The sequence below is a fragment of the Colletotrichum abscissum genome (assembly GCF_030869225.1).
Source record: "Colletotrichum abscissum strain IMI 504890 chromosome Unknown Scaffold_14.1, whole genome shotgun sequence".
NCBI lineage: Eukaryota > Fungi > Ascomycota > Sordariomycetes > Glomerellales > Glomerellaceae > Colletotrichum > Colletotrichum abscissum.
In genome coordinates, this window is record NW_026850032.1 from 1089311 (window position 1) to 1103854 (window position 14544).

At 53.8% G+C, this 14544-nt stretch overlaps 6 protein-coding genes across 6 annotated transcripts; 2 read left to right on the forward strand and 4 right to left on the reverse strand.

The window, feature by feature from the left end:
* Positions 1-1927: 1927 nt before the first annotated feature.
* CABS01_06924 (uncharacterized protein) lies at positions 1928-3809 on the reverse strand (the record flags this gene model as incomplete). The annotated part of the gene is made up of 4 exons (XM_060540289.1): positions 1928-2184; positions 2399-2458; positions 3152-3190; positions 3605-3809. The coding sequence occupies 4 exons, from the start codon at positions 3807-3809 to the stop codon at positions 1928-1930; spliced, it is 561 nt and encodes a 186-aa protein (XP_060403973.1).
* An 802-nt stretch (positions 3810-4611) lies between these two features.
* CABS01_06925 (uncharacterized protein) lies at positions 4612-6151 on the forward strand (the record flags this gene model as incomplete). Its single annotated transcript, XM_060540290.1, has 3 exons — positions 4612-4875; positions 4936-5562; positions 5621-6151. 3 exons carry the CDS (start codon positions 4612-4614, stop codon positions 6149-6151), a joined length of 1422 nt encoding a protein of 473 aa, XP_060403974.1.
* Positions 6152-6787: 636 nt separating this feature from the next.
* On the reverse strand, positions 6788-7937 carry CABS01_06926 (uncharacterized protein; the record flags this gene model as incomplete). Its single annotated transcript, XM_060540291.1, has 4 exons — positions 6788-6854; positions 6954-7117; positions 7185-7760; positions 7833-7937. The coding sequence occupies 4 exons, from the start codon at positions 7935-7937 to the stop codon at positions 6788-6790; spliced, it is 912 nt and encodes a 303-aa protein (XP_060403975.1).
* A 1233-nt stretch (positions 7938-9170) lies between these two features.
* On the reverse strand, positions 9171-10801 carry CABS01_06927 (ribose-phosphate diphosphokinase; the record flags this gene model as incomplete). The annotated part of the gene is made up of 4 exons (XM_060540292.1): positions 9171-9247; positions 9300-9603; positions 9659-9957; positions 10120-10801. The coding sequence occupies 4 exons, from the start codon at positions 10799-10801 to the stop codon at positions 9171-9173; spliced, it is 1362 nt and encodes a 453-aa protein (XP_060403976.1).
* Positions 10802-12950: 2149 nt separating this feature from the next.
* Positions 12951-13490, forward strand: CABS01_06928 (RNA polymerase III subunit C17; the record flags this gene model as incomplete). Its single annotated transcript, XM_060540293.1, has 2 exons — positions 12951-13091; positions 13179-13490. 2 exons carry the CDS (start codon positions 12951-12953, stop codon positions 13488-13490), a joined length of 453 nt encoding a protein of 150 aa, XP_060403977.1.
* Positions 13491-13603: 113 nt separating this feature from the next.
* CABS01_06929 (uncharacterized protein) lies at positions 13604-14296 on the reverse strand (the record flags this gene model as incomplete). The annotated part of the gene is made up of 3 exons (XM_060540294.1): positions 13604-13885; positions 13944-14157; positions 14229-14296. 3 exons carry the CDS (start codon positions 14294-14296, stop codon positions 13604-13606), a joined length of 564 nt encoding a protein of 187 aa, XP_060403978.1.
* Positions 14297-14544: the final 248 nt, after the last annotated feature.

A 14544-nucleotide genomic window follows, 5' to 3' on the forward strand; every position in this document is an offset into this window, starting at 1 on the left:
CCGGGACTCCAAAAACGTACCTTGAGGCGTATTGTACATTCTTACCAATCTTTCAAACGATAATTACTAGTACTTATTTGGAGGGGTTTTGGGTGGTTGGGGGGTTACACCTTTTTTGCTTTGTGCCATCTTTGCGGACTCTACGACGGCATATGGAATGGCGTTGAGAGAGTTTCTGGCACGTCTGATATGAGCCTTTTTCGTTCCGGTCGTGCGGAAGGGAGGTGAATCCATGGAGAAGGGGGAAGGGATATGGATTCAATTTTTCAAAAGCAAGCAAGCACGCACGCGTGCGCCGGCTCCGGACCGCAATTGCTGCATTGGCATCCGCAGCTGAGGCGAGTGTTGGGCTTGCTTGGATGTAAATAAGTTTTCTTTCCAAGTTTCGCCCCAAGACGGGAGATGAGAAAGGGAGAGTGAGAGGTCAGAGACGGGCCAAAGGGGGATAGAGCGTGGAGGGCAACATTAGATTTTTACCTTTTCTGGCCACGGCCACGAAGGGGAGAAAAAGAGAAGATGAAGTCTATCCGACCTCTTTTTTTGCCAACGATTCTTCTGCCCCTACCTTACCTCACTTGCCTTGAGCGTACGGAGTACACGGTATCAAACCACATGCGTACGAAGTAAAAGGCGCGACCATCTTTTTCCGCGTATGGAAGTTTGTGCTCTCCCATGTGACGAGAACTCTATCTCACTCGAGCTTCCTAATCGCTGGTTGGGACTCCACATGCGATGATGAACATGCCGTGCCGTGTCCTCCCCGTCTGATCTTTTCCCCTTGGAAGGTGGAGAGAAATCCAATTGTAGCAAGACAGGGGGTGAGGGACCGGAAGCGCGGCTGCGGTTGCGTTGGATGATGGAGAGGACGGCTTCTTGCTGAGTAGTGTGAGGAGAGAAGAACAAGAACAAAAGGTCGACTCTTTTCTCTCCTCGGGCTGCCTCCGGGAAAGCTCGTAAGATTCGCACAAAGAAAGGCTTTTGCGCAAAACAAATCGCGGACCCTGATTTCTTGGAGGAGGCTTTCCCCCGGAGGCGGAGTCTGAATCTTTGGGGGGGGGGGGGGGGGGGTCCGAACAAACCCCTACGACGGTCGGGGGTGGAGCAACTAGGTGAGCAGCATCACGAACGGGCCCACACAGAGAACGCGCGGGACGCGGTGCGGGGTGGGGGGGGGGGCGGGGGGGGGGGGGGGGGGGGGGGGGGGGGGGGGGGGGGGGGGGGGACTGCAGAGAATCCCCAAGAACGTTGTTGCCTTCCCGGGTGGAGTCGCTTTCTTGGTGAACCATCTTGAGACACGTATGAAACGGTGGGAACCAGAACGAATGGTCGTGTCGAGCTTCTTTTTTTTTTCTTGCCTTTCTTCAACAACCACCATGACAAATTCGTCTTCAAGTTTGGGGCATAGAACTGTTGGTATTCTCTTTGCAGCGTCTTACACGATCCCGATTGGGTACGAAAGTAGGCACTCACCTCACTGTGGCCTGCTTCCTGTAGGGCGGGTGTCTCATCCATCAGCCGTTTATGAGTGTTTACCATCTCATCCCATTCCATTCCCCGGTACCGTCATCTACAACACGGGATGAAACATCTTTTTTGGGTAGTTGGTCTCAATGGAGGAACAGATGGGCATCCTGTGCAAAGCGCCCATACCACTGCACTGCACACCCGAGGCCGCTCATGATCATCCAGTACGAGTTATCGCAAAAAGGTCGATGATGGAGGTGTAGTGCTGTCAAGTGTCGAGCCTCATCTGCCCATTGTCATTTTGCGATACTTCTCGTATAACACGGTCGTGGTGGCTTCGGGTGCTTCATACCTGGGGGGCCAAAGACAGCATGCGCCTCCATCAGGCCAGAGCTTCCTGCTCCATAACAATAGGAGCCTCGCATAATACCCGAGCTTGGAGTAAGAAACCTCACTCCCGGTCTCAAGAGCTCCACTTCTTCGAACCCTGCGGCATCTTCAACCGTCCGAAGGTGTCGAGACCAGTATGAACCACCCACGACATCGATGGCACCTGCATTCCGTACATAGGCCCGGGATGGTTATTCGAGAAGGGCTCTAGTACGTCGCGGACCTCGGCGCAATACATCGCAGCGGCGGCGTAACCTGAAGTAGTGAAGAGCGAGGCGCGAGGCGACAGCACGAGATCTTGCTGGGTTGACGTTGGTATCGATGTGCGATCTTGGTGGTATGCCTTGGTTTGTCTCGTGATATGCTCGCTCTAGACACTTGCGGTATCCAACGACAAAGGCCACGCCCCGTTTTCGTAGAGCGTTTCCCCCATTGCCAGGATGAAATATCATGGAGTCATTGAAAATGGATCTTGAGGAGTCGAGATATTTGCTCCGGCTTGCTCGGATCAAACAGCTGAGCCCCCGGCCTCCCGCGCGCGCACTCCACCCGGCCGACTGGATATAAGCCTCGCCGAGCTGGTTGGGCATGCAAAGAGGCCTCACTGTCCGATTGTCAGAGCAATTGTGAATAAGCTGTTACCATAGCTTCAGACAGGCCTCGATAATGGTAAAGCAATTATCGTTCAGGGGGTGGGGGCTCCGTCAATGCCCGCGAGCGGTACCGCGAATTGGAGATAACTCCGTGACGAGCCCAGGCCGGCACGCCATATGCGCATGCGAGTGATTCTCCGTGCTCGACGCCGGATGGCGGTTTCCCTCGTTGCGGTTGGCTAGCGTCTGTGACTGCGAGTGAGTAAGAGATAAGAGGAAGAGGGAGAGAAGGTTCTGCGCTTGTGCCTGTCACATCAAGCAAACCCTTGTTCCTGGACTGATTCCGAGCTAGTCTAGCCGTCAAGACTGAAAAGGTGTGTCCGAGCTACGAGAAGATTCATCTTCCCATCAGGATTTAGAGCTTTCTTGAGAGCATGGCCCCCCAGACAGTGACGGATACCGAGCCGCTTTCCTGATTGGAATATGGGAACGAGTAGAGTTCGTGATATCGTTGGTAAGTATCCGTCCCGTGTCCATTCTTATTTTTTTCTTCTGTGCCATTCCCTATTCGATGGCGCCTTCTCTCAGGTTGAGGTGAGGATCCAAGTTGGAGAACTAGATATCTTCGGACGCTCGGGACGTGGAGGAGCCCAGCTTGTAAGAGGTGCAGGCCAGGGGAGGGAGATTGATTAAGGTATCCGTACATGCACTGCAGATGGCGCCGCACGGGCGGTAGATGGGGCCTGTCAAGCCGATTCAGCCGATATGATTCGCCGCGAGAGTGTTCCTCGCACATGGTGCCGCGCCAGGGGTTGCAGAGTGACAGAGAGAACGACGGGGGGGAGGTCTGCTAATGCTGGGTATTGCTGTGTCGGGGTGGTCGAGAGCTGAGACAAAAGAACAATTCCGATATCAAAAGGGTTAGAAGTTGAGGGGGGGGGGGGGGGGGGGGGGGGGGGGGGGAGGGGGGGGGGGGGGGGGGGGAGGAGCAAGCGGGGGGGGGGGTGGGCGGGGTGTGTGGGGTGGGGGGGGTGGGGGGAGGGGAGGGAGGGGGGGAGATAGGGGGGGGGGGGTGGGGGGGGGGGGGGGGGGGGGGGGGGGGGGGGGGGGGGGGTTAGGCCGGTAAAGTGGGATGAGTGGGGAGGAGAACGACCTACATGACGGTGAAGTGATGAACGGTGGAAGCCAAGAAGCGGGAGACGAGGTCCGCCACGGAATCCAGGCGCTCTCCTCGTGGTCAATGGCGTCGATGAGTTGGAAGTTGGAACCGACCAGGCGGAAAACCTGGAAGTCGAATCGGTGAGGGCGCGGAGGAGCATCTTGGCGTCGCGGCTCGGGGTAGACGTGTCTCCTGGCCTCCATCGTACCCTGGAACGGATCTAGGGCATTGTAGATGCATGGCCTTGCGCTGCCTCTCTCCTGACAGCTGTACCTAGCTTTGCAGCATCGATCAAAGTGCCGAGTCATGACCCGCAAAGTATCAGACAGTTGCTCCGGCGGCCAACAGGCACCGCAGACAAGCGAATTGGCGTCGAACTTGGGGCGAGAGGCCCGTTGACTGGCGAGGAGAAGCAACTCTACACCACCACCATTACCAGTACAATGTGGTTGTGATGGTGGTGGCTTTCGAGATGCTCCAATGGCAGGCGAGGTAGCCGAAGGCAGCAAACCAAAATAGCAAAGCGACGTTTGGGGGTGTAGAAGAACGTAGCAGAATAATAAAGAGGCGCGGATTATTACATGAGATGCAGTTGAATGCCATGTGCTCTCTTTAGTTCATTGGTAATAAGGTACGTATAGCCGTATACCTACCGTACTTACGTTGATCTGGTAAGGAAGGAACCTAAGTCGACCTCTCGCTTCCTACGCATGTCACCCTTGTACGTATCCGTCCTTCGTACCATCTCGTCCTCCGGGCCGGCGGTCGACAGCAGCAGCAGAAGTCGGGGTCGCCCCCTTCCCGAAGCACCTCCCCATCCTTCTCCAATAACCCCCCCTTGTGGAAGGTACAAGTTTCCGTTTGTTTAAGCATGTAGAATGTTGTGGGAAGGCACGAAAGGCAGGTACCTTGGGTAAGGTACGCGGATACCGTGGATGGTACCTTACAGCTGGGGGATCTGGGAGAGCACCGCGGGCAGCGAAACGAGACCAGTGGTGCCCCGAGATGTACTCTCGGCCCCCTAGCAGTCGCCGAAACAACCGGTTCGACAACAGCCGCTGGCCGTCTCCTCAGCCATACGGAGGAACCAACTTTGGACATAACTATGGCGGCTTCACTCCCTCTCCTGCTCCGTTCGACCCCATGGGTGGTCCTCCTGGTAGCGCTTCAGGCAATATGGGCTATCAAGGCTTCAACCAGCAGGGTCCAGGAAGTTCATTGTCTCCCCATGCAACTGAGTTCACCACTGGCGATGGATGGAAGAGCGAGGTACGTGACAATGCCAGACATGGACCTTGATGCAAAGTGCTAATGTTCCATCCCCAACAGGCCATTGCCACGGAGGGCCAGACGTACCTGCCAACTACTGAGCCTCTCAACTACCGCCGCTTGTTGGATCGGAATGTCAATTGCAACTGGAAGTACATTGTGGATAAGATTGTCTGCAACAATGACCAGCAGGCCTCCATCTTCCTGCAGCAGAAGCTCAAGGTTGGCACTCCAGACCAGAAGTACGAGATCGTGGAGGCAATCGTTGCCCAAGCGTATCCTCTCATGGTCAACCGTTTTGGCAACTTCCTTGTACAGCGTTGCTTCGAGCACGGCACTCCAGAGCAAGTTGTTAAGATCGCGGAAGCCATTCGCGGCAATACTCTCAATCTGTCCATGGATCCCTTTGGTTGCCATGTCGTTCAGAAGGCGTTCGACTCCGTCCCCGAGGACTACAAGGCTATCATGGTCCACGAACTTCTTCGCAGAATTCCCGAGACCGTCATTCATCGTTACGCCTGTCATGTCTGGCAGAAGCTCTTTGAGCTTCGATGGTCCGAGTCCCCGCCCCAGATCATGAAGTTCGTCAATGAGGCTTTGCGAGGCATGTGGCACGAAGTCGCTTTGGGCGAAACTGGCAGTCTGGTTGTCCAGAACATCTTCGAGAATTGTCTCGAGGAAGATAAGGTATGCTGACATTTTCTGACCCTCTTTTCTACATATGTGTCTGACTATGGATTTGTAGCGTCCCTGTATTGAGGAAGTCCTTGCCAACATTGACATTGTGGCTCACGGACAGTTCGGAAACTGGTGCATCCAGCACATCTGTGAGCATGGCGCTCCAGCGGACAGAAGCCGTGCTATCGATCATGTCATTCGCTACGCTGCCGAATACAGCACTGATCAGTACGCCTCCAAGGTTGTCGAGAAGTGCCTGAAGATTGGAGGGGGAGAGTTCCTCAGCCGCTATCTTGATCGGGTCTGTGAGGGTCGCGTTGATCGCCCTCGCATCCCCCTCGTTGACATTGCAAGCGACCAGTACGGCAATTATCTCATTCAGTACATCCTCACTCATGCGGGTCTGCAGCACCGTGAGGTTGTCGCCGCCCACATCCGCAAGCACATGGTCTCTCTTCGAGGCTCCAAGTTTGGATCTCGCGTGGGCATGCTTTGCACCAACCCCGCTGTTGCTACTCGTCCCGGCCCCGGAGTTGGTCCTGCCATGAACCGTATGGGTGCTGGTCCCCGTTACAGTGGCGGCGGCGGCTACCGCTAGACTTTGTCACCATCTTTTCATACTGTCGCCATCAACTTCTCAACTGTTCTCACTCTGCGTCACTATAGGACCTCTTTCCCCTAATTCCCTGTCACCCCATTCGATTTCCCTCAACTTTGACAAAGTCGTTGCACCACCTCATTTGTCCGTGCTTACGAAACATCTTCCTCGGCCATTAATTTACAAATCAGCTGTCATCCTACGCTCGGCAGGTTATCACTTGTCTGAGTGCATTGGACACTTCATGGTTACGGATTTTGCGATATGGAGGTGCGTCACTGTGACCTCGAAACCCTAAGTGGGCGTTGGAGTTGCATCACGAAGCCCAGCCAGAATGCTCGCATCTATACATGGCGGTTCATCGACACATCCACATACCCCTTTGATACTCCTTTAGTCTCATCAAAATTCAAACTGGACAACCCGGAGGATGGCGAGGATGGACAACTAGGCAAGCATGGCATATCGGACCAAAAGTCAAAGACAATGATTGTATGTAGTTATGTATCACATTCCGGAGACTTTGGAGTGCGGCCTTGGTCCAGCTTGGACAGCATCTGTGGCAGTCCTCAACTGAGCATTAGGTAGCTCCCTAGAAATGATCCTTCTACAAGTAATTTGGTCCCCTCTATTATCTTATGCGCACTCGTAAATGGGATCTTCCCGTGTCGGGTTTGTAATGTTTTGCTTGACATTGTTGACTCTGTGGTAATCCATAAGCCTTGTATCCCTATCCCCTCTCCAGAACGCCATTCGTATTGCCTCCTGAATCCTACATGATTCTGATCATGCATCGTCTTACGCTTCTTTGCTTACAGACTCGGCCTCTACTGCAGGTGATACAGCGTCATCTAACGGTGGAAATTCGGAGTCGACTACAGATGGCTTCTCTACCGCCTCTGCAGTTGCGACATCCTTCTCCCACGGCTTCTTGGGTACCGCACGTTTCCCAAATGGTTTTACAGACTGCAAGTTCAGTAACGATCTTGAGAAGAAGAAAAGAGGAAGGAGAAACACTAGGGGAGATACTCACTGCGTCCCTAACGACGGTGTCTGGGATCTGTCTGATGCCGGGGATGGGAATCCCCTTTTGAATCATCTCCAGCATCTGCGCGAAACCCATTGGGTACGCTGGCTCGTCGCCCCCTTGGCCTGGAGCGCCCTCCTGCGGCTGCGCTTTGCGTTCGACGTAGAGGTCTGCTTTGGGGGCTGCTGCTTGCCATGAGGGCGTTGCTTCGTCTGCCGGGGTTGCGGAAGAGTCTGGTGTTGGGTCTGCGGGGGTGGTCTCGTTGGTGTTGAGGGTGTCGAGCTTGGATGTTAGTGTTGGGACGTCGTCTGCTGATAATTCTGTTGCGCCGCTGGCTGCGGGAGCTGTGGACGAGGAGGCTCCCTGTGTGCTGGTCGCGCTGCTCGTCTTGTATTCTTCGGGCAGGACGTCGGGGGGCGTGTGGTCCGGGTGCTTCGCGAGCCAGTCCTTGTACTTTGCAAAGTCAATGGTCACGCCGATGCGCTGGGCGTAGTAGAATATCCGGGCGTGGATCGCGAGGTCGGTGGGTGTGCCTTGCGGGTTTTCCGTGTTTGGATCGCCGAGGATCGCATAGAGGCCGGACTGGAGCACGTATCGTTAGCTCGAGATGATTGACGGGCTATATATTATCTGTGATTCCAAGGTGAGACGTACTGTGAACATCTTGTCTCTTTTCCAGGGGTACGTGTCAAAGGCCTTGAACATGCCGTCCTCATCTGTGATTGCGCGGATGCGCTCTGCGCCGGAGAGGGTCGCCATTGCGAATGACCCGGTTGTGTGATTAATGCTACTAGAGTCACCCAGACCTGAATTGTCTACAACGCACGAGACGAAGGTGTGAGAAAGTCACTCGAGTTGTGTGTTCAAGAATGCTGCTCGTCCTCGTTGGCCTGACGTCGTTGCCGAGGCTCAAAACTCACGGCAAAGATGTCGTTCGGTTTAAGCATCCCTCCCCGGGAGAGGGAAGCTCGGCGGGTTGGCGGGGCGAGAGCTTGGCTTTCCAACGCCCTGATAAGATAAGCAAATGAATGTACCCCGCGAAACCGCGGCTCGGTGGGGCCAGGGCGAAGTTGGGGAGTTTGGGGTCGAGAGACGTTTGGGGAAGAAGACTTCTTGGCTTGTAGGAGTTTGTTCCGACATCCTTGCTTTTTCTTTTGGAACTTCCATCGGCCTAGATTCGGTTCACACTTTGTTTTCTTGAGTCTGGTTTGGTGTACTGTTTGTATGCCAGGGGATAACAGATCGAAATCCTCTTTCTGCTGGGTACATCTGACATGTGAAAAGCATTTTACAAGGACAAGTCTTCGTCAGCACAAATAGACATCAACGCAACGACGGCACTGGGCATTCGCCTTCAAACTGACAGAGGTTTTGTACATCTCGATTGCTAGATTTCTTTTCTATCTCAAATATGTGTCACGGTTTGTCTACGGGCACGCTGACGATCATCAAGCGGCTGAACCTTCTACGGATATGTTTGTGTTATGTGGACGGGATGAAGACTATTGCGCAGCACTTTACTGGCCCCCGTTTCGCACAAGTCCCAAAAATCATGAAAGAAACGTTCAAAGTCGCCAACAGTAAAACGGACAAGTGTAATCCATCAGACATGAAAAGTTTGTGTGTATAGCAAAGCTCCCCCTTCGGGTCCGCTGTTCCGCTGTACAGAGAGCCTCCATCTTACGAACGAGGTTCTAAGTATCTTGTTTTTGTGTAGCAATGTGGCTAGCCAAACGGGGCTGCCACTGGTTTGCATCATTTCCAATGGGAAACGAGCTGGTATGTTGTTGATAAGTCCGGGTAAAAGAGGAAAACGTCTAGAATGTCCATGGCGTAAGAAAAGATGCCACACTCAACCCACCCCCTGTGCTGAACGCCAGTAAAACAACACCAACGGTTGCTGGGATTCCCTAGAAGCAGTTGGTGGAATCCAATAAACCCTCCGATGCAAAAAAGCCGATGTTTCTTTTCGAACGCCACGTGATGATGCTTTTAGTTGTGCTGGAAAAGGACGCTGATCGACTCGCCGTGGTGAACACGACGGATAGCCTCCGCAAAGACCGGAGAGACTGCTAAATTTTAGCTTCGCTCCAGGACACGGTAGTATTCGAGAGCACTCACCGTCCAAAAACTCGAGTTTGGAGCAGGCGCGCATGTGGTCCTTTTGAGGAACGGTGTTGGTCACGACCATCTTGTCGATGGCAGAAGCGTTGATACGCGGAATGGCGTCACCACTGAGAATGCCGTGCGTCAAGAGAGCATAGATGTGAGTAGCACCCTCCTTCTTGAGCAACTTGGCAGCTCTCGTAATGGTGTTGCCGGTATCGATGAGGTCGTCAACGAGAATGCAGACCTTGTCCTTGACATCGCCCACCAGCATCATGCTGGCATTGCGTTGCTCGGTGTACTTGGTCGGGCGTCGCTCCTGTAAAAAAAAAACATGAATCCTGTGTCTCCTCACACGGGAAGTAATGGCCTACCTTGTGGATCAGGGCGAAAGCCATGTCCAGCTCATCAGCGATGGCAGTGGCGCGCTTGGCTCCACCAGCATCGGGACTGATAACCACAGCATCCTTATAGTTGGGGATGTTCTGGCGGATGTACCTCATGAGGAGGGGCTTGCCGTACAAGTTATCGACCGGCACATCGAAGAAGCCCTGGTACTGAGGATCGTGGAGATCCATCCTGCAATCATTAGCATATGCTTCAGAAAGAAGCAATGAAGCGATGCAGGTATAAAGAGCATTTGGGAAGCTCCAGGGAGGGTTGTAGCAATGGCCTTTGTGTCACATAAAGCACCACGTAAAGGATGATCGGGAAGAAAACCTACGTAATCTACGTTTTGTTAGTTTGGCTGCGCGAATCTTTTGGCCTCCTTTGAACACTCTCTCGAGCTATTTTCAGGAGTTCTTTTCGGGGGTACATACCACATGGTCCGCACCAGCGCAAGCCAGGAGGTCAGCAACCAGTGTGCCAGCTTGGGCAACCCACTGCTTGTATCCAGGCTTGGACTGGAAGCCATCGATTCGGCTTTGTTGCTCGTTGTCGTGGTTGGTGTAGCTGACCTGAGAGGATACAGAGTCGTGGTGGCTACGACCGTTGCCATTGGTCTTGGAATGGTCGACGCCGTTCATTCCATTAGATCGCTCCTCGTTGAGCTTGCTCTTAGCCAGCTTTGAGGCAATGCCATCAATGCCGTTGGGGAGGCCCATGCTGCGCGCAATACCAGGACCCGGGGTCGCAGGCACACTCTCAAAGGTGTAGTTCTTAGATGTCCCTGCTGCTGGCTTTGAGAGAGGTGCGCCGGCCTTCTTGTAGGGGACATCGGGTTGTCTCGAGTAGGGGAACAGAGGCATGACAGCCGTAACTCTCTTGGCGGAGCCCGTCTTGCAGGCAGAGATCATGATGCACAAGTCCATGAAGTTGTCATTGACATTGCCAGATGCAGTCTGGACGATAAAGACGTCCTTGCCGCGCACAGAGTCCTTGATCTCGCAGCGGCTCTCTCCAACAGAGAACTTTGACAGAATGCGCTCGCATGGGTTCAGCCCGAGGTTGTTGCAAACACTGTTGAGGAGCTCCGGGTGGGAGTTGCCTCCGAGAACAATGATATTGCGGACCATTGTGAAGATTTGCTGGTTGCTCAAGAAGCAATGGGTGAATGAACAAGAGGAGAATAGTGGTCGGGCGAAACCGGCGATATTGGAGGCTGAACCCAGAACCGCTCGAGGGTATGACTAGGACCTGGGGAAGAGAAGAGGGCGTCGAGGCCGGGGCTGCAATGTGTATTTCGCAGCTAGGGTATTCGAAGATGGTTGTGGAGAAAGATACCCCGGGTTTTTTTGAGGGTTCGAAGGTGTCGTGTGCGGGTTGGAGGATCGCGAGCGAAAGAGCCGGTGTCGGGTTTGCTGGAGGCGTCAAAAATCTGCTAGTGGGGTGCAGGGCGACGTCACAGGGACTGGAATGTGCCGAAGCCGAGGGTATGCGTAGAAGGGAATTGTATAGTAAAGATGCTCGAGAGCTGGAGAGCAATCAGCGGGGATGAGGGGGAAGGCCTCTAGAGATGCGATCACAACGGGAGCATGACGAACAAGCTCAAGAGAAGAGGGAGGAGGGAAAAGCTGGTAGCGGGGGGAATTCTGTCTGAAGCTGGGGTTGTCGAGAAGTTGTAAAGGAAAATCTCTGAGTGGATAAGTTTGTTTGGGATTGGCAGGAATCGGGGTCGGGTGCAGTCGCCGCCATGTGGACTTGGGGGTGGCAGGTGGAAATGTGTGGTGGTGGGGTAGAAAGAGAGATTACACAGGGCTTCCTCACAGGGTGGATGGGTGTAGAAGTGGCCATTTTAGGTTAGCACGGGTACCTTGTTGCGCCTGTGTGTATGTTCATGACTCCGATCTCTGGCAGTCTCGCAGAGATTTTGCGCCCCGACGACGTTCTAACTATGCACTGTATTCTTCCGGTCGTTGCCAGGCTGCCCAGACACGCCGAGCCTCACGCAGAGTGCCGTAGACCGGTGACGGAGATGCCTGAAGCGATGCGAGGGCGGTGACGGCGGCGGAAGACATAGGCGACCAGGTACGGAAGTACAGTGTCAACGACTGACTTCGTACAGGGAGGATTGAATTGCATTGGATTCGTGGAACGCTGCCCGGAATGCAGCAGTGACTCTTGTTCTAATTCTGACTGCGATATGCCGAATGAGGTGGATATTCTGCAATCCATCCCCTTGTCAAAAAGTCTGGCTGCCTCGTGATTGTACGGATAATGCAGACAGAGTATATGCCTCTTGAATGTACATCCAGAAAATAGCGCTCCTTGACGATGATAGTGAGGTGGGAAGGAGTACCTGGGGAATCTCACACCTCCCCTTACCTTATTAGTGTCGTACTGTACTACGTAGGTAGTTGTTCTAAGGTAGTGTAATAAGGAGTGAAATAACGCGAGTAACCGACCGGCTTTTATTAACGACAAGAGGTGCAGGTGGCAGGGCCGCAGGCAGGAGGAAGCGGCCACCGGCCAGCGGAGGCGCCTACTTCGAATCTGAAGCCGCCAACGCCAACGCTCTTTCCCCCTCTCATTGCGCAATTCCAGATCCGGTACGTACTCTACGACAATTTAGCACATGGCAGAGTGGGGGACTGGGCATCGTGATTGGTGCCTTGGGCCGTGTCAATGCACCTGCGTTTCTGCTTGCCTTTTTATCTCCCTGCAGCTCGTTGCCAACCGTACCGGCCATCGACCGCGGGGCACTTGGGTTGTCAAGAAGAATTTGCGGCAGCATCGTACCTTGCCTCCCATTGCTCGCCTAGATTCCGTACAGTCACGAGTGTAATTCTTTTTACGAGATTACACAGTACCTTTACCTCATCTGACTCTTCCGACTTCTCACAAGTCACAACTGGATTCAAGGCGACCCGATATTACCTTGATAGACCCTCAGGCAGAGTCACCAGTCACTTACCCTTGTCAAATCAAACGTCAGCTTGTCCAAGGTTGTACTACTTGAACAGCCTATTCCTGTCCCTCTCAAAGAGCATCTGCGAGGTTCCGTTTTGAGTGACAGGTACATTGGCCTAGCCTCTTCACCTTGTACACCGACACGTCGATTTTCCGCAAACACCAAGCGCCTGCGCAGCTTGCATTTTCCGCACTCTTTTTAGCCGATACGCAATTGCCGCCGTTGCCACCTGGTATCAAACGGTTTGCATCACACCTTCTCCTCTACCCGACAATCGCAACCTAGTCGTCCCCCGCGCCAAGCACGCAATCAAGATGAAGATCCTTGAGGCTCAGTCGGCAGTTTTGACCAACTATGAGGTCTATCAACATCTGAATGAGCGCAAGCTTGGCCAGAAGAAGCGTGAGCGTGGAGAACGCCGCGGTCCCGGCAACCTTGAACCGCTGGCAAGAGAGGTGAGTCTGACCACATCCGAGTTATATATGCAATGAAAATTGGGTATCTGCTTCTGTGTAATAAACTCATGGCTGACACATATGTAGCTCCTCCAGTATCTGCGGACAGCACCAAACCCGCTCAGCCAAGACCCCATTACATATCATCCAGACTGTATCACCCAGCTCCTGGGTAAGCTTCAGCCCTATGACTTGGCCAAGGGTGAGGTCATCATGATCCTGAACCTCCGCCCAGCATCCGTCGCCGCTCTGAACACCGTCATCGAAGAGATGCCTGAGCGCTTCGATGAGAACCAGCAGGAGGAGATGGTCAACATCATTGCTGAAGTGCTTGGCTCGTTCCCCCAGGAGGCAGGAGAGGAGGAAGGCGCCGAGGAAGCTGCGAACGGCGCTGCTTAGAAAGCCTTGCCGCATCACACTTCGCAACTCACTTTGGACGGCACCGAGTCCCCCAATGTGTCCTCTTCCTCCTGGAGTGGAGTATCAGGGTCGCCCTGACGAGGCAATGAATCTCACATGGCGACACAACCGCCCTCGCTCTGTCCTCCCTCGGCCTTCCGCGTCATGATTGCGGTTTTACCAATCTCCTCGAACGCCAGCTTGAGCAGTTCGCCCGTCACCGCGGAGCATTCCATGTACTTGTCTATGCGGATCTCCTGCGCCTGCTGGTATGCTTCTTGGGGATAGATGATCCCGTTGGGGTCGTCTTCGGATCGTAGGTCTCTCTTGAGACCCAGCATGAGGATGGGCAAGCGGTCGGGCCTGCGGAAGGACATTTTGACCTCTGGAAGCCACTGTATCAGATGTCAGACGGGATACAGAAACAGAAGAGAGTCATTCAGGAGTACATACATGTCTCCTCATGTTGATGAGACTCAGCCGCTGGCTTATGTCGTAACACAGTATAACAATGTCCGGCTCGAGCAGCTTCCAGTTCTCGGGGCTATTTGTATCATAAAACTCTAGACGGTACGGTTTTCCAGAAAACTTGATCTCGAAAATGAAGGGTTGGTCAATATCTCTGAGCAATCTGATGGGCCCGGTGCCTTCGCCGGCGCTCAGTCGCCTATTTCAGGGGCACATCTCATTAGCATTGTGAGACCCCCATGGCATGGTCTCGATAAAGGGCATACGGACGAGAGAAACGACGTCTTTCCACATTTCTCATCACCAACTAATAATATCTTGACTGATTCCTCTTCCATGATTGTAAAACCTTTGATGTTGAGCCTTTTGAAGGGAACGCAACGGCTGCTTCGGACGACTTCCGATGGGACGTCTAGATACGGCGATGTCTAGGGAACAAATGGCGCAGGGCCAGGCCTGGTGCGGACTCAGCCAAGACTCCAGCACCAGAAACACAGTGCCCATTTCGCGCCCACTGGTCCCGTCGCAACGGTTCGGCTTTCTCCATGAGGGGAGGATGAGAGAGTGTGGAGTCGAGCTACAGCCA